Here is a 25,882-nt window from a genome sequence, read left to right as displayed (position 1 = left end):
TAGCCAAATCAGAGAGAAATTGGCCACTCCCTCTGTGGAGAGAGCGGGAAGTTGTTCCCCCCACCTTTGTCAGTACCCTCACATGCATCCTGTCGGATCAGAGAAGAAAACATGGTTAGAAGTGGGAAACTATTGAGATGCAGAGAGATTTAGGGGCCCACATATAAAAATTACTTCAATTTAATGAGCAGGTGACAAAGTAATTTGAAAATGCTAATGGGATTTTGCCTGTTACTGAAAGAGACTGAAAGACCAAGAGGTGGCAGATATATAAAACTTGAGTTAGACTGTGTTGGGCGTTTAGTCAGGATCCCAGTCCAGAGTCTCTGAGAATGGTTCGTATCCCAAGTATTTCTTTTGGTGACCTTGGCGTAACTGTCCTTGTACAGACACTTCATGAATGTGAAGTACGCTGTCCTTTAGTTTTTAATTGATTTGCATTATCTGATGTTACAAGGAAGCCTACATCTATGCAGGTGGAAGTTACCTGGGAGCTCCGCAGAATCCAGAAATGCTATGTAAACTGTTCAGAGGGAAGGAGGGACCAACACAAAATGGTGAAGGAGAGAGATGAAAACTCAAATTATGGAGGGATAAATGCATAGACTGGCAAGACCTTGAGAGCTGGAAATGTCAGCGTGCGATGTGCGAGATTGTTTGATGTGCTCTGTTCCAGTACTTGGGCAGCTCCGATGGTGCTCCTTACGCTTGCAGTCTCATCTTGCTCATGCTGGGCTTTAAGGATGACATACATGGGTCGGTAAATTGAATTAGGACTGGTTTTGGTTTTATTTCCCTTTAACATGCTGTGCATTGTAAAAATTCAGAAAATTATATAAAATTCTTAGGGGTTACTTTCTCAGATTCAACAAATCAATTGAAGTTGAATTTTTTTGTTTGCAATTGATACTGCGGGTTTTTAAAAAATTCAAACATTACTGTTTCTTTCTGCTTTCTTGATTTACAAGTTGTTCGGTTGTTAAGCAAAGGATTGTGTAGCAGCATTCATCAGTGATAAGTGTAGTGAGGATAAATCTCTAGGACGAGTGGCAACGCTGGTATTTTATGCAACATATTCTTGAGAGCAATGTTGGCCAGGCCTGCATTTATTGCCCATGCCTTTAGTGCTGATGGTGAGAGCCACAGCCATCATGTGGATCATGATTTTGTTGTAGCCTTTTACTTCTATTTTGACATGGCTATTTGAGTGCATTGAACTGTCAACCATATTGGGTCAGGGGTCAGCTGTAAGCAAGAGGTGAAAAGGTGATATGTATCCTAGTTTTCCTAACCGCTTTGGTGGGATTTGAACTTTTAAGCTGTCAATTATTAGTACCAAAACTATTCTGTACAAACCCTTATGCATTGAATTCAAGGCACTGGACCTCCAGTAGCACATATTGCCCTTGGAAGGGAGAATGTGCAGCATCCATTCAACACCTAGGGGTGAGAAGGTTAAGTTGTGAAGACTTAGTGGCACATATTGCATTTTGAAGTTTTAATCTGCTCAGGTGACTTTACCCATTGGGTGGGTGGAGGTTGAGGGTGGGGGGAGGAAGAGGAATGGGAAGGATTTCACCATCACTATTTGTTACAGTGTGGTTGTGTGGCATTTGTTGTCACATTCTGTCAACCCCATTGACTTGAGCCGCAGTGCAAGGTAGGGGAAGCGTTTATCTATGATGCTGTATTTTGAGTAAAGAGGCAATCTTAAACAAATTCAACTACGCTAGATTTAATCATGTTGTCCGCAACATCTGAATGGATGAGCTGATTCCTCATGGGGAATGTTTTTAAATTCTTTGCTAGTTTTATGAGAGAGTTTTCGCACTATGATATCTATACTTCTGCATCCTTTTCTAATTTCACAGTAATGTTGCCTGGTTTATGTGGCTTGGTGAGAAACCGATGGCCAAGACTGCAAGCTCACTGAGGATGACACTGGGCTTCTGGCAGTGAGTAAAGCATTCCTGCCAATGGCAAGGTCACTGGGAACCTCTGACCTCTCATGTGCTGTGTAACCAAAAGCTGATGAGAAAATGCTAAGAATAGTTGAAGTGCCTTTCATTGCTGGAGAGCATTCAATCCAGGGAGACTTCAAAATTGGTTTCACATGTTTTGAGTTTGCTTGACTCTGAGCAACACTCTAATCTTGACTCTGGCAACTTCAAATCAAACTCAGCTTTAGGCGTACTCTGGTTTGTCCCAACTCAAGTGAGTGAGACTACAGTTGCATTTTAGAAACTAACATGAGATTGGAAGAGGGCCTTTTGCAGAGACCTGTTCAACAGTACTGTTAAAATGGATGGGGTCACCTGAACCTCTTGTAGAACATCGCCTATGGGCTTGTGTCTGTACTTTTCGGAGCACATTACTGGTTCCCTTTTTGCCTATGACTATCCTGAAATTTGGAGGGAAACTTTGCACATAAAAGGAGTGGAGTATCAAACCCAGAATGGTGAGGTAATCTTCAGTTTCTTTTGATGTTACTGAGGCAGCCTTTCTGTTGGTTGGTTTTATTTCAGAGCAATGCCTAATTGCCATTGATTCCGATTTCTCTGCACTCCAGCTGGCTTGGAGTAGTCAAGACACAGGAGGGAGGTTGGAGCCAAACATTGATCAGATTTTCTGGAGAGGATGTTGTGAAATTTGTTTCATTTCCTGCATGGTCTTTTGGACTCTTGACAATATGAGCTCCCTTGTAATGATTGCTCACCAAGCAGAGAGGCAGCTGTAGTCACTGAACCTTACATTGTAGATGCACACTTTTTTTTTAAACTGAAGAGCACTGTTGGTGTACTTTATCTCTCAGACTCCTGTAGTTCAAGGAAAACACCCACCACACCTGAAGGGTATCTTGGAATAGTCAGTCACTTCGAGTCTTGCAGTGGAGTTGGGCAGGGAGAAAGAACATTTCTAAATTGGCCAATCCTGAGCTGTTGAAACAGGGGTGTGCTGAATGATCATTCCCATCCCAAACTCGCCCTCCCAGCTCCAAGCAGTAATTTGTAGGTAGGGAGCAGATAGTGGGGTTATATTTGAACCCTGAACTAATTAAATACCAAGACAGACTTGGACGACTGAATGGCCACTTTACTGATATTTTCCTCTGAACTAATATCACATGGTGTGCATAACAGGGATAATGGAGTTTGCAAAAAACAAAATTCCCGTCAGACTGTTTATACTCATTTCCTTTTAGAGTTAGGTAATGCCCTGTAGTGTTTCAGCACAGCAGTAATGCTTAGATAAAAGAGGTAATAATCCTTAAACTTGGTATAAGGAATAGAGTTATGAAAAGAGGAAGGTGGAGCAATGGTTGTGTTACAACAGAACTTTCTAGCAAAAGAAACTTGGGAACTGGACAAAAAGGAAATGCCAAAAGCTCTGGAGGACCAGAAGTGAAGTGTTCTGGGTGTGATGTGGTTTTTACAGTTAGTTAGAACTGGGAAGCAGCCTGTGTCACAATGGAAAGAAGCCTGTAATTGAGGTGCTCGGGCACCGAGAGCTGGTAAAAGTCTGAATGCTGGATGCGTGCAGCCAGGAGCATAGAGTTTTTTGTTGTGTGTAGCAAACTAGCATACAGACAAAACAAAAATAAATTGCTGGAAAAGCTCAACAGGCCTGGCAGCATCTGTACAGAGAAATCAGAGGTAATCCTCAGAACTCCTCCATTTGGAGGAAAGGTCACTAGGCCCGAAACGTTAACTCTGATTTCTCTCCATGGATGATTAGATTCCCTACAGTGTGGAAACAAGCCCTTCGGCCCAACAAGTCCATGCCGACCTTCCAAAGAGTAACCTACCCAGACCCCATTTCCCTCTGACTAATGCACCTAACACTATGGGCAATTTAGCATAGCTAGTTCACCTGACCTGTATATCTTTGGACTGTGGAAGGAATCCAGAGGTAACCCATGCAGACACTGGGAGAATGTGCAAACTTCACACTGTCGCCTGAAGCAGGAATCGAACCTAGGTCCCTGGCGCAGTGAGGCAGCAGTGCTAGCCACTGTGCCACCCCGTGCTGAGCTTTCCCAGCAAATGCTCTTTTTGTCTCTGATTTCCAGCATCTCCAGTTCTTTTGGTTTTTATTTAGCACACAGACAAAATAGTTGACAGTTTTAGCCTTGTTAAGCTCTTGTAAAACCCTTTATGAGCAGTATGAAGTGATTTTGAAGCCTCAGGGTGTCCTGGAATTCTACCACTAAACCGTTCTGAAATTTTAACTTTCCCACCACTTCTAAATCCTCCTGGAAACTCATCTCCCTGACAATACCATAATATCTCCTCTTTGTTTTCATGTCCCTCTTTCTAACCATCGTCCCCTCCCTTCCCCAATTCCTGTTACAGCCTCTGTTGAAACTGATCTTATTGTGCACTCAGGCTAACATGTTAATATTGTATCAAAGTTGCCTCTTCACCATACCTCCATTCCCACAAAGAGATTTTCTTTCTACATCTGTAGGCTGTTTTAAGGAGTTAATGCATATAACTGAATATGTTATAATTGCTCCAGGGAAGTCTAGTCTGTCCTCTGTAATCGAATCCCATTACAGCACTACAGCCTGGCAGAGCTCAGTTTGACTTCTGTTCAATCCAGTGACATTATCGTGGAAGTATTTATTGCTTTTAGAAGCTCCTTTTAATGTTATAAATGGAATCATTTGCTCAATGTGTGAGATAAATCCAGTGACCCTGGTGATGGGTAATTCTGCACTAAGGCAAATTATTGTTGTCCTTGCTGCAAATTGTCCTTTCTGTGCCTTCTGGTGCTCCTTTTCACAGGCTGTGCTGATGGATGAGGTTGTAAAAAAAAAATTAAACCATTGATTGCTTTTTACAGGCAGAATAATAAACAAGGAGCTTCGCCACTACCTCAGTCTGCAGTTCCAGAAGGGATCGGTGGACCACCAGCTACAACAGGTGATCCGTGACAATCTCTACCTGAGAACAATCCCATGTAAGTGCAGTCTACAGTGCAGCAATGTGGATGGTGTGCCTGTGTCTGTCTGTCATATCAGTAGTAGTCTGGTCGCATCATACAGCCAACTCATCAGTTTCCATGTGTCTTTCTCATTGCCTTGCAGCTGCCACATCACAGGAATGCAGCCAAATCAAGCTCTATGTTCTATAGTTTTGGCTGGAAAGTTAAAGATTGGCTTTCCAACAAATGATTCTGGCTTTAAGTCCAAGACTATGGGCCATAACTAAGACAAATCAAGAGTAGTTAGATTGTGAAGCATGCCACACCAGGAGTAGTTGTGAATGGTACAGTGGCTTTTAAGAAGAGGCTGGATAAACACGAGAGAGAAAGGAATAAAGATTATGCTGATGGATTTGGCTGAAAATTGAGCACTAGCATGGTCCAGTTGGACTGAATGGCTTGTTTCTCTGCTATAAATTCCATTATAGCTTCATGAATAATTGAATTGGTGAGGCCAATAGTCCGAGAAACTATCATGGTTGTGAAGAGGAGTCGTTGGACTTGAAATGTCAATTCTGTTGCTGTCTTCACAGATGCTGCCAGACCTCCTGGTCTCTCCAACGTTTAGTTTTTAATTTCAGGTTTCCAACATCTGAATAGTTAGCTGATTTTATGGCACTGTGGGGCATTCCTGTTGGCCTGGGTGCCTGGAGGTGGGGGGCGGCATTGTCCAGGTGACCCTGATCAAGGATGCACACCTAAAGGATATTTCTTGACACTGTGTCGTGTTGGAGGTTTCCTCTAGTCAACTGATCCAGTGTATTGTAAGTGTTGTGTATTTACTGACCTGCTCAAAGATCTTAGCCTGTGAAATTCTTTTCACTAGCAATTATCTCTTCAAGAATAAAAGAAAGCCTTTAATTTATATCTGCCAATAACAGGCAGTGAGGTGTAAAAGCTAGCACATTTTTGGCCAATAAAATCCTTGATTTTTTTAAATCTCGGGTATTAATAGGTTTTTCCCCATAGGTTAGACCATAACCATGGTTTTTGAGAGTCAGGTGAAGATCCTGTTCATGTCTTTGATGTACAATACCGAAGTTGTCTTGATCCAATAAAGTTGTTTTCAGGGAACAGAAAGACACTTGTGTTGTTTTATTTAGATGCCTGACAACCTGACTTGGAATTATATCATTTATTCCGTGACTGTTGCCAGGTCAAATCCTGGAACTCTTAACATCACTGTGGAGACAGCTGCACTACATGGATTACAAATGTTCAAGAAGCTGGCTTGCAGTGATCACCTTTCAGGGCAATTAGGGATGGGCAATGAATGCTGGCCAAGCCAGAGACACTTGCAACCTATCAGTGAATTTAAAAGAAAACACTGTTCCCCACATAATCCCAGCAGTTTTGTTTATGAACTGAGAGCCTTGAGACTTGAGAAACTTTCGAATTATTTATCATAAATGCAATATTCATTACATGACTGAATTAGTAATTAAAATGGGGGAAAAATGCCTTAGATGTGTAATAATATGAAGACCACTGGAACCTAAAAAAAATTTCATCGGTAAAATGTAGCACAGATTTACAACATTCACTGCTGCAAGAACTTTGATTCATTATGTGGTTGTATCAACTAAAAGTGCAAAATTTGACCTACTCTTGGGAAATAAAGCAGGGCAGGTGACTGAGGTGTCAGTGGGGAACCACTGTGGGACCAGCGACCATAATTCTATTAGTTTTAAAATTGTGATGGAAAAGGATAGACCAGATCTAAAAGTTGAAGTTCTAAATTGGAGAAAGACCAATTTTGATAGTATTAGGCAAAAACTTTCGAAAGGTAATTGGGGGCAGATGTTCGCAGGTAAAGAGATGGCTGGAAAATGGGAAGCCTTCAGAAATGAGATAACGAAAGTGCAGAGACAGTATGTACTTGTAGGGTAAAAGGAAAGGCTGGTAGGTCTAGGGAATGCTGGATGATTAGAGAAATTGAGGGTTTCGTTAAGAAAAAGAAGCACATGTCAGGTGTAGACAGGATAGATCGAGTGGATCCTTAGAAGAGTATAAAGGCAGTAGGAGTATACTTGAGGGAAATCAGGAGGACAAAAAGGGGACATAGCTTTGGCAAATGTGGTTAAGGAGAATCCAAAGCGTTTTTGCAAATACATTAAGAACAAAAGGGTAACTAGGGAGAGAATAAAGCCCCTCAAAGATTAGCAAGGCCACCTTTGGGTGGAGCTGCAGGAGATGGGAGATAGACTAAATGAGTGTTTACTGTGAAAAAGGAAATGGAAGATATAGAATGGGGAAATAGATGGTGACATCTTGAAAAATGTCCATATTACAGAGGAGGAAGTGTTGGATATATTGAAATGCATAAAGTTAGATAAATCCCCAGGACCTGATCAGGTGTACCCTAGTGTTGGATATATTGAAATGCATAAAGGTCGATAAATCCCCAGGACCCTGGGAAGCTAAAGAAGTGATTGCTGGGCCTCTTGCTGAGATATTTCTATCATTGATAGTTGCAAGTGAGGTGCCGGAAGACTGGAAGTTGGCAAACGTGGTGCCACTGTTTAAGAAGGGTGGTAAGGACAAGCCAGGGAACTATAGACTGGTGAGCCTGACCTCGGTGGTGCACAAGATGTTGGAGGGAATCCTGAGGGACAAGATCAGTACGTATTAGGAAAGACAAGGACTGTTTAGGGATAATTAAAATGGCTTTCTGTGTGGGAAATTGTGTCTTCGAACTTGATTTGAGTTTTTGAAGGAGTAACAGAGGATTGATGAGGGCAGAGTGGTGTGCGGGATCTCTATGGACTTCAGTAAGGCATTCAACAAGGTTCGCCGTGGGAGACTGGTTAGCAAGGTTAGGTCTCATGGAATATAGGGAGAACTAGCCATTTGGATACAGAATTGGCTCAAAGGTAGCAGGCAGAGGGTGGTGGTGGAGAGTTGTTTTTCAGACTGGAGGCCTGTGACCAGTGGAGTGCCACAAGGATCAGTGCTGGGTCCGCTACTTTTCAACATTTATATAAATGATTTGAATGTGAGTATAAGAGGTATAGTTAGTAAGTTTACAGATGACACCAAAATTGGAGGTGTAGTGGACAGCAGAGAAGGTTACCTCGATTACAATGGGATCTTGATCAGCTGAGCTAATGGACTGAGGAGTGGCAGATAGAGTTTAATTTTGATAAATATGACGTGCAGCATTTTGGGATTGCAAATCGTAGCAGGTCTTGTACACTAGGAGAAAGTGAGGACTGTAGATGCTGGAGATCAGAGTCGAGAGTGTGGTGCTGGAAAAGCACAGCAGGTCAGGCAGCATCCAAGAAGCAGAAGAACCGATGTTTTGAGCATAAACCTTTCATCAGGAAAGGCTTGAGTTGGGGCTGAGAGATAAATGGGAGGAGGGGTGGGGCTGTATGGAGGTAGTTGGGAAAGCGATAAGTGGATGAAAGTGAGGGAGAAAGTGATAGGTCAGAGGGGCAGTGATGGACGGTCCGGAGGGCAATGCTGAGTTGGAGGCTTAGGACTGGGATAATGTTGCTGGAGGGGAAATGAGGAAGCTGTTGAAATCCACATTTATCCCGTGTGGTTGCAGGGTCCCAAGGTGGAATATGAGGTGTTACTCCTCCAGGCGTCCAGTTTGGTGGTGGAGGCAGTCCAGGATCTGCACCTCCTTCAGAGTAGGAGGGGGAGTTGAAGTATTCAGCCTCGGAGCGGTAGGGTTGGTCGCTGCAGATGTCCCAGAGATGTTATCTGAAATGATCAGCAAGAAGATGTCCTGCCTCTCCAATATAGAGGAGACCACACCGGGTGCAACGGATGCAGTAGATGACATTGGTAGAATTGCAGGTGAATTTCTGATGGATGTGGAAGGATCCCTTGGGGCCTTGGACGGAGATGAGGGGCGTGATGTGGGTGAGGTTTTGCAATTCCTCTGGTGGCAGGGAAAGGTGCCAGGTGTGGGCTGATTGGGGGGGTGAACATGATGAGGGAGTCGTTGAGGGAATGGTCTTTTCAGAATGCTGATAGGGTTGGGGAGGGCAATCTATCTCCGGTGGTGGTATCCATTTGGAGGTGGCGGACGTGGTGGAGGAGGATGCATTGTATGCGGAGGTTGGTGGGGTGGAAGGTGAGGACCAGGGATTCTGTCCTTGTTGCGTTGAGAGCCGTGGGGTTCAAGGGGGGTGGTGCGTGTAGTGGAGGGCATCGTCAACCACTTGGGAAGGGAAGTTGCAATCGTGAAAGGAGGAGGCCATCTGGGACTTTGAGGTGAAATTGATCATCCTGGGAACAGATGCGGCAGAGGTGGAGGAATTGGGAATAAGGAATGACGTTTTTACAGGAAATAGGGTGGAAGGAGGTAATCCTGGTAGCTGTGGGAGTCGGTGGGTTTGTAGTAGATGTCTGTGGTTAGTTGGTCACCAGAGACTCTGGCGAGATCCAGGTGAATTTGAGGTTGGGGTGGAAGGTGTTAGTAAAATTGATTAACTGTTCAACCTCCTTGTGGGAACACGAGGCAGCGCTGATACAGTCATTGATGTAGTGGAGGAACAGGTGGGGTGTGGTGCCGGTGTAATTGCGGAAGGTGGACTGTTCTACATATCCGACTAACAGGCAAGCATAGCTGGGTCCCATGTGGGTGCCCATGGCTACCCCTTTGGTTTGGAGGGAGTGGGAGGATTGGAAGAAAAAGTTGTTGAGGGTGAGGACCAGTTCAGCCAGGTGAATGAGGGTGTCAGTGGAAGGGTACTGGTTGGGACGGACGTGAGAGGAAGAATGGAGAGCTTAGAGGCCTTCATTGTGGCAGATCGATGTGGACAGGGATTGGATGTCCGTGGTGAAGATGAGGCGTTGGAGGCCAGGGAAATAAAAATCTTGGAGGAGGAGAAGGGTGTGGGTGGTGTTCCAGTCGTAAGTGGGGGCTTCCTGGACTAAGGGGGACAGGACGATGTCACGGTAGGAAGAGATGAGTTCAGTGGGACAGGCGCAGGCTGTGATAATGGGTCGATCGGGGCAGTCAGATTTGTGAATCTTAGGAAGGAGGTAGAATTGGGTGATGTGGGGTTCACAGACTGAGGTCGGTGGCTGTGGATGGGAGATCCTTAAGCACTTAATGGTAAGGACCTAGGGAGTGTTGCTAAACAAAGAGAGACCTTGGAGTGCAGATTCATAGTTCCTTGAAAGTAGAATTGAAGGTAGATAGGATAGTGAAGAAGGCGTTTGGTATGCTTTCCTTTATTGGTCAGAGTATTGAGTACAGAAGTTGGGAGGTCATGTTGTGGCTGTTCAGCACATTGGTTAGGCCACTGTTAGAATATTGTGTGCAGTTCTGGTCTCCTTCCTATCGGAAAGATGTTGTGAAACTTGAAAGGGTTCAGAAAAGATTTACAAGGGTGTCGCCAGGGTTGGAGTATCTGAGCTATAGGGACAGGTTAAATAGGCTGGGGCTGTTTTCCCTGGAGCATCGGAGGCTGAGGGGTGACCTTATGGAGGTTTATAAAATCGTGAGGAGCATGGATAGGGTAAATAGACAAGGTCTCTTCTCTGGGAGAATCCAGAATTAAAAGGCATAGGTTTAGAGTGAGAGGGGAAAGAGAACTGAGGGACTATTTTTTTCATGCAGAGGGTGGTGCGTTTTGGAATGAGTTGCCAGAGGATGTGGTGGAGGCTAGTACAATCACAACATTTTAAAAGGCATCTGGATGGGTATAGGGTTTGGAGGGATGTTGACCGGGTGCTTGCAAGTGAGACTAGATTAGGTTGGGGTATCTGGTCAGCATGGACGAGTTGGACCGATGGATCTGTTTCCGTGCTGTACATCTCGATGACTCCCTGACTCTAATAGGCCCTGTTTTTAAACTATTAAGTTTCTTGAGCACTTTGATCCAAGAGGATGGGAGGTTCTTGTGGACATCAAGGGGAGTGGGCAAATGCTGATCCTTCCTCTTAACGCCAGCTTTATGATAACGGGATGTTGGTTCTTTCTATGTCTTATACATTTCTCCTATATAAATCAATGTCCTTTTTTCCCTAAATAATTGGCCTGAATTTGCATAAATGTATATGTTTTACATCTCAGGATATATTTGAGCTGAACCAGTGCTGGATCCTCCGAGCTCCCTGCTTCAATTATTGCTTTCATTCACCATGTCCCATCTCAACCAATGCTCCAGCGCATTCACTTTGAGTAAAAATTTTTCCTTGATGTACAGCCTTGTGTTTAAGATGTAAGGAATAAGAGCAGGAGGAGGCTATGTGTCTCCTCAAACCCAGTGAGAATCATATTCCAAACAAGCTGTTAAACTGAGTCCAGGTCTGCCCTCCTGTCTGGGCATCTCCCCAGTGTCTGGCGCAATATTAATTTTTCAGCCAACACCGATAAATAAATTGTCTTTATCACCTTGCTGTTTTGAAGGAGCTTGCTGTGTGGAAATTGGTTGCCACAGCTTCCCAGACTATTAACAGTGACTGTATGTCAAAAGGGTTTAATTAGCTCAAAACATGATTGGTTGGTTCTGTATAAACGTGTTTCTCAGTGTCCTTCAAGTACTCGTCCAATTTAGTTTTAAGTGGTTGTCTAATCTCTGTTCTTATCGAACCTCGGTGAAAACATTTTTCTTTCATCCAGATTCTACACTTACTCATCAAAATATCTTTCTGCTCTCAATAAACAAACTCTTACTGAATGGTAACCAGCTGGAATCTGATTGCTTGAATTTTTTTTTTGCTTTTGTTTCAGGCACTACAAGGCCACCCCGTGAAGGTGAAGTGCCAGGGGTTGATTACAACTTCATTTCTCTAGAGGAGTTTAAAACCCTCGAGGAGAGCGGAGCCCTTCTGGAAAGTGGAACCTTTGATGGTGAGTCACTGAATCCTTGCCCTTGTTTCACTTGCCTCCTATTACAGCTGCTTTCCTCAATAATTGTTGTGCCAGATGCTGGGAGGCAAGGGGGCACTCACAATGACACTCTTACCCTTAGGGTCACTTCTGCTCCCCGACATTCAAAACGCTTCTGAAATCACCAAAACCAACTTGTATTTATCTAGTGCCTGTTATCATTGTTAAACATAACAAAGCACTTCATAAAAGTCTTGTCGAACAAAGTTGTGTCCAGTATTGGAGCTATTCAGAAGTAATCAAAAGTTTTGCTCACGTAGTAATCTAGGCATTTCTTAGAAATGTGGAGTGGTTTAGGGAGAAAATTGTAAAGTTAGTTCTGGTCCTCTATAAAAAAAAAAGGAACTGGAAAGTTATAGGGCTGGGGGAGATTATCGTGATAGAACAGAGGGGGTTGGTGCAAGACCATGGGGTTTTGAAACTGAGGATGAGAAAGACCTGGTGCTGGCAATGGTCAGTGAGCGCAGAGGTGATGTGAGAGTCAGATTCAGTATAATTCAGGGTTTAGTGTATCCTTTATGTAGCTGCAGCAGTAACTTAGCATGTGAATAATGTGTTTAAAAAGTAAACTTTGCAGAATAGTGTTCCATAAACAGTGTCCCATCTGGCGTCTATGGCAATGCCACTTTTCAGTGCCAAAGTCATGTTTAGGCCTATGCTCGGCCTATAACAGATATTCCCATATTTGTAGCTAATAAATGCATGTTTAGATCTTTTTTTGCATGTTAGGAGTTGGCAGTCGTTTTTCAGCTCAAATGCCTGTCTGCTGTTAAATTGTATTGATCGCAAAAGTTGCCACATTGGATAAAGTGGGTGATGTAAGCCTTACTATCTAGAAGAATGCATGGAAGTTTAAGACACCCCCTCACAAGCAGCCTGATTGTAACCAACAAGCAAAAGATAAATTGTCTTGTACCAACACCAGTTTATATTTAATCGACAAGTTGGTCCCCGTTTTCAAAGGAATTTACAACATTTCAAAGTCAATTTATGTACAGTGATCAATGGCAACCAAAAATCTCCACCTAACTGTGAGGCTGCCAATATTCTGCCTTTCACTGAAGTTTTCCCTACTAGTGGGAAGGAAGAAATTTCTGAATGGGAGGCTCCTTTATTTTTAAGCTCTGTCCTTTGGTTGTTTAATGTTTTACCTACTTCAGCCCATATTGTGTGGTTCTGGTGTTCTGTACAAAGGTGAAACTGCTCATCATGGTTAAAATTATCTGGTCTCTTGACATAACTAAGTACAAGTGTTTGTTGACTCTCAATACCATTTCTTCTCATCAAATTCCTCTCTCCCATTGTCAGTTTTGATTGCTTTCTTCTGTATTCTTCCATTAACTGCAATCACCTTCCTACACTAAGGTGACCAGAACTGTACATAATATTCTAGGTGCTGTCGCACCAATGATTTAGGAACTGTTAGAATTGCCTCACTTTCAGCGGAGTATTGACCTTCTGATGCATCTCAACATCTGATGATTCACTGCCACTGAGCATTGTTGTGGTAGTTTCAATTTGTCAGTCACTAGCCTTTCATTTTCCATGCATACTGATCTTTCCAGTTTAAGAAATCATCTATCCATTTTTCTATAATTTCCTTAACCTTTCAATTCTCTGATTATTAAGAGCTACTTTTTTACTTCTTTAAAATTGATTTCTGCCCTTTATGCAGCTTTTCTGCTACTCAAACTCATATTGCTACCTCCAAACCTGACCATTCCAATGCAGTCAAGGCTGTTCTATCCTGCAGAAACTTGAGGTCACCCAGAACTCTACCGTCTCATCTTAAATTGCGCCAAAGTTCTGTTCATCCCTGATTTTTGTGCTTCCTATCTACATTGGTTTCCTCAAACCCATGATTAAAGTTAAAAACCATCCAACACCAGGTTATAGACAAGCAGGTTTATTTCGAGTACGAACAGCTCCAACCTTGAGTTGCTCGTACTTTTGAAATAAACCTGTTGGAGTATAACCTGGTATTGTGTGGTTTTAACTTTGTCCACCCCAGTCCAACACCCGCTCCTCCACAACTTGAACTCATGAGATTATAAGAACCAGGAGCAGGATTACACCATTCAGACTATCGAGTCCGCCTCATTCAGTAAGTCATAGCTGATCTGATTATGATTTTAACTTCACTCTCCTTTCTGTCTCTCCTGTAGACCAAAAATATGTCTGACTTAGTGTTAAATATATTCTATAAGCCATAACTAATTCAGTAATTAGTATCCTTTAAAAAATCTGCAGTCCTTAGCTAGTCTGGCATATGTGTGAATTCAGAAATACAGCAATGTGATTGACTCCTAACTATCCTCTGGGCAATTAGGGACAGACAAGAAATGTTGAGGTAGCCAGTAACGCCCTCATTCCATAACAAATTTTTAAAATCTTGCCTCTAATACTGTTCAATGAATTCTAAAGACTAAGTACCTTTTGAGAGAAGAAATTCCTTCACCTGTCTGTCTGAAATTGGGACCTTTTTATTTTTAAACCAAAGCTGATGTTACCAGACCTTATACTAGGTTCCCCAATTTGTTCGGATTCCATATTGGATATCTCAAGCTGTTGCAGTCCTGTGAGAGGGTGTGAACTGGTTTCCCTTCTTTATTTACCCACCCCCTCTTTATCCTGACTCCATTCTTTTAAACTGGTGTGCAGGACTTATTCAGAGCCAGTCTTTACCTACAATGCAGGGTTACCAGGGGATAGTTCTTCAACTGTAATTTCACTGCTGGCTAATGCTTGAACCCTGCCTGGTATACACAGGCACTTAGCCACACTTGCACACTCCAGTAGAGTTGCAACTGGCTTTGTAACCCCTATAAAAAGGAAAAATGCATAATGTGTCTGCACTTTGGGACATAATCTTCAGAGTAATTTGCTGTTCTGTAGAATTGTCAGTCCACTGTAATCTTTGTAGTCACAAGATCATCATCCAGACTGCTTGAACTTTCTTCGACATCTTTAGATGTTACATTCCATTCGTCCCACACAAGTTTTTTTTTCTTACTCTCGCAGTTGTCCGTCTAGCTGTCCTTTTTTGCTTTTTTTTTAAAAAAAACACACATATTGGAAATAAGGGAAGAAACTGTCTGCAGAACTTTGGGGTTCTGACCTGTGCTCATGTCAGCCCCCTTGTTCTAGAATTCCCCAACAGGGGGGAGTTTATTCTCGGCATCCACCAGATCCAGCTCCCTCAAATCTGAAAAACATTTTAATCAGGACAGCTCTGGTTCTTCTAAACCTCCAATGGATAGAAGTCTAACCTTCTCAACCTTTCCTCACAAGACAAGTCCTTCATCTCAGGAATTAGCTTGGTGAAGCAACTCTGAATTTTTCCAGTTAAGCAACATCATCATTCTCATCCTCATCCTTGCCTTAAATCTCAATGTTTTCTTGCCTTTCCCAATTTCTGTAACTCTTTCCAGCTCCACAGTTTCCAGTTCCTTCATCCCCATTTTGATTGCTGCACCATTTGTGGCTACACCTAAAGACTCTTTGTTCTCCTTGAAGGCGGCTGACAGTTAAATGTGTTTTGCTAGCGCTTTTTGTTCCAAATTTAGAATGTTTTAGTATATAAAGCATGCTTGCTGAAGGCATGTGGTTAAGTGTAAACTGGCAGCAATGGGGCCAGTCTTGGGTAAGAACTTGTTCAAATGCTTCTGCAGCATAGTGATTATCACAGCCATTTTCCACGTGAAGGATCCCTAATTTGAAACAAGGCAGGAACATTAGGGATGCTGATTTTACTTCAGTTGCGGGGAGGCATTGCTCTGAAAATCTAAAGGTTCAGGTCTGGAATTAAGCAGCTCTTACTCACTACTTTTCACTGTTTCAGAAATTTTTGAAGGTGGTGTTTTATAGGGTGATGAGCTATATCCATGACTCTCTGCTCTCGAACTGAATAGAGATTAACTTCTGGGTCCCACCTTCTGAACCAAGTGGCTTTCATGAGAATAAAGCAGGGTGTTGTGATGATTCCTTTCCTCCTTGAAGTTCTCGTCTCTTCATGAAGCACTTCCAATTTCTCGGTGATAGAACCAACACACAGTGACCTTTGCATCTTAGGTGGTCAGCTTCCATTATAAATGTGTATATGGGTAGTTCCAACAAGGTCAGAACATATAACTGGAAAATAAGAATGGAATTCTGTCACTGCTGTCATCTAGTTATCCTTTGTTCTCTGATTTTAATTTACTTTAATACCATGCTTGCAATTTCACAGAATGTGAACTAACATGAGTATCCCTACATTCCATGATGACTGACATTATTGTGACCATTAACCATTTTCTCAAGTTTGACAAATCCCAAGTTAAGGAACTAGATAATGAAGTCAGCGTGACTAAGGGGAAGAGTAGGCAGGGAGCAGATGATGAATGCAAATGGACAGGTGGTCTGAGGTGCATTTGTTTCAATGCAAGAAGTGTAGTAAGGGTAGATTGGATTAGATTAGATTTAGTGTGGAAACAGGCCCTTCGGCCCAACAAGTCCACACCGACCCGCCGAAGCGAAACCCACCCATACCCCTACATTTACCCCTTACCTAACACTATGGGCAATTTAGCATGGCCAATTCACCTGACCTGCACATCTTTGGACTGTGGGAGGAAACCGGAGCACCCGGAGGAAACCCACGCTGACACGGGGAGAACGTGCAAACTCCACACAGTCAGCCGCCTGAGGTGGGAATTGAACCCGGGTCTCTGGCGCTGTGAGGCAGCAGTGCTAACCACTGTGCCACCGTGCTGCCAAGGCAGACGAACTTAGGACTTGGACTAGTACCTGGGAGTATGATGTTATTACTATTACAGAGACTTGGTTGAGGGAAGGGTGTGATTGGCAACTAAATATCCCAGGATATTGATGCTTCAAGTGGGATAGAGAGGGAGGTAAAAGGGTGGAGGAGTTGCATAGCTGGTCAGGGAAAATATCACCTATGCTGAGGAGGGGACTATGGAGGACTGGAGCAGTGTGGCAATATGGACAGAGCTCAGTAATAGGAAGGGTGTGGTAATAATGTTGGGGCTGCAGTACAGACTTCCCAACAGGGAGCGTGAGACAGAGGTACAAATATGTAAACAGATTATGGACAGATGTAGGAGCAACAGAATGGTGATAGAAGATTTTAATTTTCCCAACATTGACTGGGATTCAATTTGTGTTAGAGGTCTAGATGGAGCAGAATTTGTAAGAAATGTCCAGGAGGGTTTTCTAGAGCAGTATTTTAATAGTCCAACTCTAGAAGGGCCCATACTGGACCTGCTGTTGGGGAGTGAGCCTGGCCAGGTGGTTGAAGTTTCAGTAGGGGATTACTTATGGAATAGTGATCACAATTCGATAAGTTTTAGAATACTCATGACAAAGATAAGAGTGGTCCCACAGGAAGAGTACTAAATTGGGGGAAGGCCAACTATACCAAAATTGGGCAGGAGCTGGGGTTTTGGATTGGAAGCAGCTGTTTGAAGGGAAATCCACATTTGATATGTGGGAGGCTTTTAAAGAGAGGTTGATTAGAATGCAGGGCAGACCTGTTCCTGTGAAAATGAGGGATAGAAAGGGCAAGATTAGGGAAGATGGATGACAGGTGAAATTGAGAGACTAGTTAAGAGGGAAAAGGAAGCACTCGTGAGATCTGAAGACTGACGAAGCTTTGGAATAATATCGGGAAAGTAGGATCAATCTGAAATAAGGAATTAAGAGAGCTAAAAGGGGTCATGAGATAACTTTAACAAAGAGGCTTAAGGAAAATCTCAAAGCCTTTTATTCATTTATAAGGAGCAAGAGGAACTAGAAAAATGGTTGGCCCACTCAAGGACAAAGGAGGTAAGTTATGAGTGGAGTCAGAGAAAATGGGTGAGACTCTTAATGAGTACTTTGCATCAGTATTTGCCGAGGAGAGGGGCATGATGGATGTGAGGTTAGGGATAGAGGTTTGATTACTCTAGGCCAAATCGGCATAAGGAGGGAGGAAGTGTTGGGTATTCTAAAAGGCATTAAGGTGGACCAGTCCCCGAATGGGATCTATCCCAGATTACTGAGGGAAGTGAGAGAGGAAATAACTGTGTCCTTAACAGATATCTTTGCAGCATCCTTGAACATCAATGAGGTCCTAGAGGACTGGAGACTTGCTAATATTGTCCCCTTATTTAAGAAGAGTAGCAGGGATAATCCAGGTAATTATAGACTGTGAACCTGATGGCAATGTCAGGGAAGATGCTGAGGGATAGGATTTTTTTTTGATTAGACTTTTGATTAGACTTACAGTGTGGAAACAGGCCCTTCGGCCCAACAAGTCCACACCGACCCGCCGAAGCGCAACCCACCCATACCCCTACATTTACCCCTTACCTAACACTACGGGCAATTTAGCTTGGCCAATTCACCTAACCCGCACATCTTTGGACTGTGGGAGGAAACCGGAGCACCCGGAGGAAACCCACGCAGACACGGGGAGAACGTGCAAACTCCACACAGTCAGTCGCCTGAGTCGGGAATTGAACCCGGGTCTACAGGCGCTGTGAGGCAGCAGTGCTAACCACTGTGCCACCGTGCCGCCCACAAATCTATTCCCGTTTGGAAGAAAATAGGCTTATCAGTGATCAGCAACATGGTTTTGTGCACGGTAGGTCATGTCTTACCAACTTAATATAGTTAAAAATCTCTCAACACCAGGTTGTAGTCCAACAGGTTTATTTGGAAGCACTAGTTTTCAGAGTGCTCCAAAAGCTAGTGCTTCCAAATAACCCTGTTGGACTATAACCTGGTGTTGTGTGATTTCTAACTTTGTACACCGTAGTCCAACACTGGCATCTCCAAATCACAATTTAACAGAACTCTTTGAGGAAGTGACCAGGTTGGTAGATGAGGGAAGGGCTGTAGATGTCATATACGTGGACTTCAGTAAGCCATTTGATAAGGTTCCCCATTGTAGGCTGATGTAGAAGGTGAAGTCACATGGGGTCCAAGGTGTACTAGCTAGATGGATGAAGAATTGGCTGAGCAACAGGAGTCAGTAGTAGTGGAAGTGAGTTTCTCAAAATGGAGAACTGTGACTAGTGGTGTTTGAGACCACTGTTGTTTGTCATATACATAAATGATTTGTAGGAAGATATAGGTGATCTGACTAGCAAGTTTGCAGATGACGCTAACATTAGTGGAGTAGCAGATAGTGAAGGGGACTGTGAGAGAATACAGCAGAAGATAGGAGAGTTTGGCAGAGAAATGGCAGATGGAGTTCAATCCGGGCAAATGTCAGGTGATGTATTTTGGAAGATCGGCTGTTCAGGTCCATTGTACCCTGAAGGTGGCAACACCGTTAATAGAGTGGTCAAGAGGCATATGGCATGCTTTCCTTCAGTGGACAGGGTATTGAGTACAAGAGTTGGCAAGTCATCTTACAGTTCTTTAAGACTTTGGTTTGGCCACATTTGGAATACTGTGTACAGTTCTGGTCGCCACATTACCAAAAGGGTATGGATGCTTTGGAGAGGGTGCAGAGGAGGTTCACCAGGATGTTGCCTGATATGGAGGGTGCTAGCTATAAAGAGAGATTATAGAGATTAGGATTATTTTCACTAGAAAGATGGAAGTTGAGGGGGGACCTGACAGGTCTCCAAAATCATGAGAGGTGTAGACATGGTGGATGGCAAGGAGCTTTTTCCCAGAATAGGGGATTCAATTACATGGGGTTACAAGTTCAAGGTGAAAGGGGAGAAGTTTAGTGAAGGTATCCGTGGAAAGTTCTTTATGCAGAGGGTGGTGGGTGACTGGAATGCTTTGCCAGCGGAGGTGGTAAAAGCAGGCACAATAGCATCATTTCAGATTTATCTAGATAGATACGTGAAGGGACAGGGACCAGAGGGATACAAGATCCTTAGAAAATAGGCGACAGGTTTAGATAGAGGATCTGAATTGGCGCAGGCTTGGAGGGTTGAAGGACCTTTTCCTGTTCTGTAATTTTCTTTGTTCTTATCTGCAGTACTGGGTGGTGGTGGTATAGTGACAGTAGCACTGTATTAGTAAGCCAGAAGCCAAGGCTAATGTTCTCAAGTCAGGTTCAAATGCTACCACAGCAGATGGTGAAATTTCAATTCACGTTAAATTCAGAAAATTTAAATTTGAATTCAATTTATCAGCATTTAATGACCTTAAAACCATTGGTTTCTGTTGTTAAAATCAAATTGGTTCACTAATGTCCTTCAGGGAATGAAATTTGCTGTCCTTACCTGATTTGTCTTATGTGCGACTCCAGATCCATAACAATGTGATTGACTCTTAAATGTCTTCTGAAATGGCCCGAGTGAGCCACTGCGAAGATTTAAGAGAAGGAAGTAGATAGTTAGCTGTGTTTCTTTTTGGTGGTACAGACTTGATGGGCTGAAGACCTTTTTCTGTACTCCCTGATTCTGACTGAAACTGATCGAGGCAACAACAGATCCAGCCCTTGGATCCTGCAAAGTCACTGAAGTTGGAAAGGGTATGATATGTAATCAAGGTGGGGTACTTCATGCCATGGCATATGCCCCAATTCTACCATTGCTTTCAAGGTGGGGCACCGGCCTTACTTCAATGGAGAGTGTAGGAGGGCATTGCCAGGAACAGCTGTAGCTGAAAATGAGGTGTCAACCTGCAGAAGCTGTACAGGACTGCTTACATGTCAAACAGTGAAAGCAGTATGCATAGACTCGGCTTAAACTCTCACAGCTAACTGATCGGACTTAACCTCTACAGTTCTGCTGCATTCACTCATGGATGGTGATTGGCATTTAAATAACTAACATGTGTAGAAGGCAGCCCACCCTTAACAATGGGGGAGCCTACTGCGTCAATGCGAAGGTTGAGTTAAAGAATTTGCCCATCTTCATGACGTGTTGAGTGCATGATCCATCACTACCTCCTGAGATTTCCAGCATCAAAGGTTCCAGTATCTTCGACTAATTCCATTCATTCCATGTGATATCAAGAAATATCTGACAGCACTGAATACTGCAATGTCCTGATGGCATTCTGGCAATCATATTGAAGACTCATGCTCTAGAACTAGCTAAGCTGTTCAAGTGCAGCTACATCACTAGCATCTACCCAACATTGTGAAAAATTGCCTGTGTTTGTTCTTCGTTATTACTATTTCACAATGCTGGAACTTTGTTGCTAACAGCTGAAAATGTGTTGCTGGTTAAAGCACAGCAGGTCAGGCAGCATCCAAGGAACAGGAAATTCGATGTTTCGGGCCGGAGTCCTTCTCATTCCTGATGAAGGGCTCCGGCCCGAAACGTCGAATTTCCTGTTCCTTGGATGCTGCCTGACCTGCTGTGCTTTAACCAGCAACACATTTTCAGCTCTGATCTCCAGCATCTGCAGACCTCACTTTTTACTTTGTTGCTAACAGCAATGTTTGTCCCTACACCCCAAAGACTGGAACCGTTCAAGAACCAGTTCACCATCTCCTTCTCAAAGGCAATTAGGAATGGGTAATAAACTACCCCATGCAATGACAAGCTCATCCCTTCAACACTATCTTTAAAAAGAATTCAATATACTTTTGCTCCACGTCACCACCTTTCACCTTTCCTCATCTAACGTTATCATATTCTTCAGTTCCTTTAACATTCTTATCGATCTTGTCCTCCGTTATATCTGCACTGCCAGCCCCTCCACGTTTTGCACTTTCATTTCTCTCTTGAGAAAGAGCTTTCTTCTGAATTCTCTGCTGAATTTATTTGTGACCCTTATGGTTGCTAGTTTTGAACTCCCCCACAGATCAAAACTTTTCTTTGTACGTGCACTACCAAACTCTTTATATTAGTTAGTTTTGAGAAGGTTTGTAGCTCAGATTGAGGTTCTGGATGGAGGTTTGCCTGCTGAGCTCAGCGAGCAAACCTACATCTCTTTATATTTTTGTATCTGTGGAATAGTTCAAGAGCAAACTGTTTTTGCAATCCCTTCACACCCATCTCCACTCAAAAAAAAACCCCTCCTATCAAGCAAGATAAAATGAAAGTGTTCTGGATGATTTCCACTTCATTTTGAACTCAAACATTTCCAGCCAAGGTTAGTATTACTGTCTGCTGTATGAGTCCTGGTTGGTTTTGAACTTCTGTTGCTCATCTCAACTGTTAAATCTGATTTCTCTCCACAGATGCTGTCAGACCCGCTGAGTTTATCCAGCAATTTCTAGTTTTGTATCTTACCTGGTAATCTGGTTTTACGCTTAAGGGAAGCTTTAGCTTTGCAAACATTTTGATGTGGGAAATATGCAACTGAATGATACAGCTTTATTTCTGAACTTTGATTGAGAAGTGAGTATTGGTAAAGTGCTATGAAGTTGAGAACCTCACTTGTTCTTTGTGCTGCCCTGAACTCGTCAGGTAATTTCTACGGGACACCGAAGCCTCCTGCAGAGCCTGGCCCCTTTCAGCAGGATGTGGTTGATCAGGTTGTTCTGGACGATGGGTCAGAGGAGGCACAGAGGAAACGAACAACATCTGTGAGCATGATGCAGCGAGCCGACACCATGGTCCCAGATGAAGAGGAAGATGATGAAAGACCCACTGCCAATGGGACCAGTTATCCAGGTGAGGCAGAGTGAGGTCACAGGCATGTTCTGACATTGCCTGGTATTGATGTTCCTGTGACTGTGTTTCTTTTTACTGTGCTTGCACTTTTGCTTAGAATGTTATGTGGTAATCCATCACTATGGGAAGGTTTGCTGATGTTCATCTTGCTGTCACACTTTCCTTTAAGAACAAACAAGGTGAGAAAAGCAATTAATTGAAGTAGTTGCAGTCACCGAGTCAGAGAGCTGGAACTGAATGTGATATTACACATGGGCTGTATTTAGCTTCTTGTACAAGACTGCTCCTCTTGTCTTTCTTCTTGTACTTGTCATAGCTAACTATACATCCAAGCATTTCACTGCATATTTTACAAAGCGTAACCAGCACAGACACTTGTATTCGCTAGCTGTGTGATATTTTATCCCAGGCCAATATAAATCTGTCAAGGTCGAATTTAACTGTTCAGTCTTGTGCAATCTGTCTTGCGTGGCTTTCACTTTTCAGTCTCGAGGGTAATCAAGGGACCTTTTTCATTCTGAAGGACCAGGGCCCAGCCACACCGAGGGCGTAACAGAGTTCAGGTACTTGGATCCGGTTACCAGGGAAGACTTAGTCGAGCCATTGCCAAGCAATTGGGAGATGGCCTACACTGACAGTGGGATGATTTACTTCATCGAGTGAGTATCTGTCACTGAATGTGTCGGGGTCTTTGTAAAATTGAGATTGATTGTTTTGACCTTTAGTAATATATAGTAACAACAATTCACATTCATATAGCGCATTTAACAAAAGAACATCCAAATTGCTTCTCAGCTGTGTTAAGTGAAAATTTGTCATGGTGCTACGTTCGGGAGGATTAGCACAGATGACCAAAAGCTTAGTCCAAGAGGTGAGCTTTAAATGCACCTTACACAAAATAGGATGAGTGCAGAGTTTTCCAAGGGAATTCACTCTGAGCTACGTGATAGGCTGTAATCGTAGGGAACACAATTCCATTTTATTGTCCGCAGCAAACTGCCAAATTCAGTTACTCCTCTTGTACCCAGTACAGCCAGATATCGATTAATAACCTGACAAGTTCTTAGCATGCATTGGAAAGATGTTAAAAGTGTGCAGACTTGTCTGACATTTAGGTGTTTGCTGATACTTCCTCCTCTTTACTTCTGGGTTCCTCCTCAGCCCCTAGTACTATATCATTGTGTTTCAGTAACCTTACACAGTCTTTCTGTAATCCAGCTCCCTTTCCTATGCTCTCGCTCTCATGCATCTATACGTAGATAGGGAGAGGTTTCTTGCATCACTGTTATTGTTTGAATTGTAATTTTTCTCTCCTTTCACAGTCATAACACGAAGACAACTACTTGGCTGGATCCCCGTCTTGCAAAGAAAGCAAAGCCCCCAGAGGAGTGTGGTGAAGGGGGTAAGTAGATGTGGCATGATTTGCTCTTCAGGCATAAGTATTTTTAATCAAGGATACTAAAGTGTTTCCATTTAGTTTTTCCATTGAGAGTGCAGTTTGGCATTGAAGCACACTCCTCTTGTACTGTACTGGAGGTCTCTGAAGGTAGCCTCACTTTTCAAGTCATCCAAAATGGTGTAACCACTTTGTTTTTGATTTGGGCTGAAAGGAAGTTTTCGGCTGTAGATTTTATATAAATAATTGTTAGTGATTCTGTTTTCTATGTTGCGCATGTACCCTACTTTGTTAACTTGTTCCAGCTATGTTGCATTGTGTATTTACATGTGTTTATACAGAAACCTCTCCATGTAACAGGAAATCGGGTGGGGTGTTAAAACTGAGTGCTGAATACACACAGCAGACCAGTCAGCATCTGTGGCAAGGGATGAGACAGGTTATCACTGCTGTGCAACGCTTTGTGGGAACAACAACACACTGATCATGCTGAACACTGTTCAAACCTTTTCCTTACTACCATTCGCTCAATAGGTTTTGACATGTGGCTGGCAAAGATGCCTTTTATGGCGAAGTTGGCATTTAGATGATATCCTTTCTCTTAATCCTGAAGTTCCAAATGTATCAAGGTGGTCAGACAGGCCAATTACATCACATAACAAAGCTGTATCCCATTAGTTTCTTGGTTTCCTCAAGTTTCTGTAGGTTATTTATTGCATGTTTCTTTGTAAATCTGAGAGCTGTTTCTCGTTGCTAGTGATCAGTAACTGCTATCATCTGTGTGACACCTTTTGTTGTCAAGTAGACTCAGGTGGAGCATGAGCACCAACATTGTTCAGTTAGACTAAATGAGCATGCTGTTAATATAAAGGAATAGGAAGAGAAGCTGTGCACAAACTACAAACTGGACAGGTAAGAGTGGGTCAAAATGAGCTGCTTGCTCTGAAGTGACAGTGTTGAAGGATTATTACTCCTGCTGTGTGGAGAGAAGCAAAGAGTATTTACATTAGTTTGGAAGAGGCTGCCATTCTCCCTACAGGGCAAAGGAATTGAGCAAATCTTATGTGTTGGAGTTTAGGAGTTATCAATATCTGTAGCCAGCAAAGAATAACCTTGCCATGGGTTTATGGTGACATGTTCCTTTTGATAGATGCTGACTAGATACCCTGTGCATCAATTATCTCAGTCTCCTCAAAGTTTCCTTTTTGCTTCATGCAGGTTGTTGGTGAATTTATCTACATTTAGACTGCAAGCCGCTCTCTTGTGTAGACTGCTACTCAAATTAACAAAATGTTACATGGAGAGTCTGATATTAGCTGAGAGCATCAGTGGCTGTCATTTGATTGAGGGGTTCGAACAATATTCCAAACTGGCAGAATGAAGCCCTAGACTAGGGGATTCTGGACCTCACTGGACACCTATCTTTCTGTGCATTTTATCTTGACTCCCAAAGTAAATCTAAAAGAAAAACCCATGACTTGGTCAGAGGTTGTGGTGCCACAAACTTCTGACCTTTTTTCAGTGTCCACTTTGCTGTGAGAGGTATTTGTGCATTTGACATAAGGTGTCACGTTGAGAGGTGTGTGGGTATGGGAAATTATTACATAGGGAAATTTCACTGAGGCAATTCAAATCACGAGGGTAAAGTTTGAGCAGCGACTGACCTGCGGGTGAACCCTGAGATTACATCACAGCCTGAAGCTGCTCCCTCGTGTCTATTTTATTCCTTTTTCCACCAGTTTTCTCTCTTCCTCTCCTGAAGGCGCTGACCCCATGCTGGGGCAAGGTTCCACGGGCACCGGTTGCCCTCCAGCACCTCGCCCAACTGGCCAGTCTACATCTATAAGCCTATACGGTGAGTTTTGACAGCCTATTCAACTCTGGAGGCTTCACGGATGAGTCCGTCCTGGATTCTGTCCTCATGTTGATGTCCACACAATCATGCTTGGCTGCCGTGTGGAATCTTGACCCCTCCTTAGGATATCAGCAGTTCATTTGAGCAGGTAGAGCTACACAGGCACAGAGTGGGGCACTAAACCCTGAGATTTCCTTAACTATATCTGT

At 43.1% G+C, this 25,882-nt stretch overlaps 1 protein-coding gene across 4 annotated transcripts in view; it reads left to right on the top strand.

The window, feature by feature from the left end:
- The window catches only part of magi3a (membrane associated guanylate kinase, WW and PDZ domain containing 3a), a 133,013-nt gene that overhangs the window by 67,045 nt on the left and 40,086 nt on the right, over positions 1–25,882 (top strand). For 3 of the 4 annotated variants that reach the window (XM_060845277.1, XM_060845276.1, XM_060845279.1), the window contains exons 2-7: positions 4,846–4,962; positions 11,684–11,803; positions 22,216–22,422; positions 22,946–23,081; positions 23,745–23,824; positions 25,581–25,673. In XM_060845277.1, the coding sequence (XP_060701260.1) occupies positions 4,846–4,962; positions 11,684–11,803; positions 22,216–22,422; positions 22,946–23,081; positions 23,745–23,824; positions 25,581–25,673 (753 nt within the window). The remainder of the gene's footprint in view (positions 1–4,845; positions 4,963–11,683; positions 11,804–22,215; positions 22,423–22,945; positions 23,082–23,744; positions 23,825–25,580; positions 25,674–25,882) is intronic. The other variant, XM_060845278.1, reaches the window with a different exon arrangement.

The sequence above is a fragment of the Hemiscyllium ocellatum genome, chromosome 26 (genome assembly GCF_020745735.1).
Source record: "Hemiscyllium ocellatum isolate sHemOce1 chromosome 26, sHemOce1.pat.X.cur, whole genome shotgun sequence".
Classification (NCBI taxonomy): Eukaryota; Metazoa; Chordata; class Chondrichthyes; order Orectolobiformes; family Hemiscylliidae; genus Hemiscyllium; species Hemiscyllium ocellatum.
The sequence above is the reverse complement of the archived record's forward strand: the minus strand, read 5'-3'. Positions and strand labels throughout refer to the sequence as shown.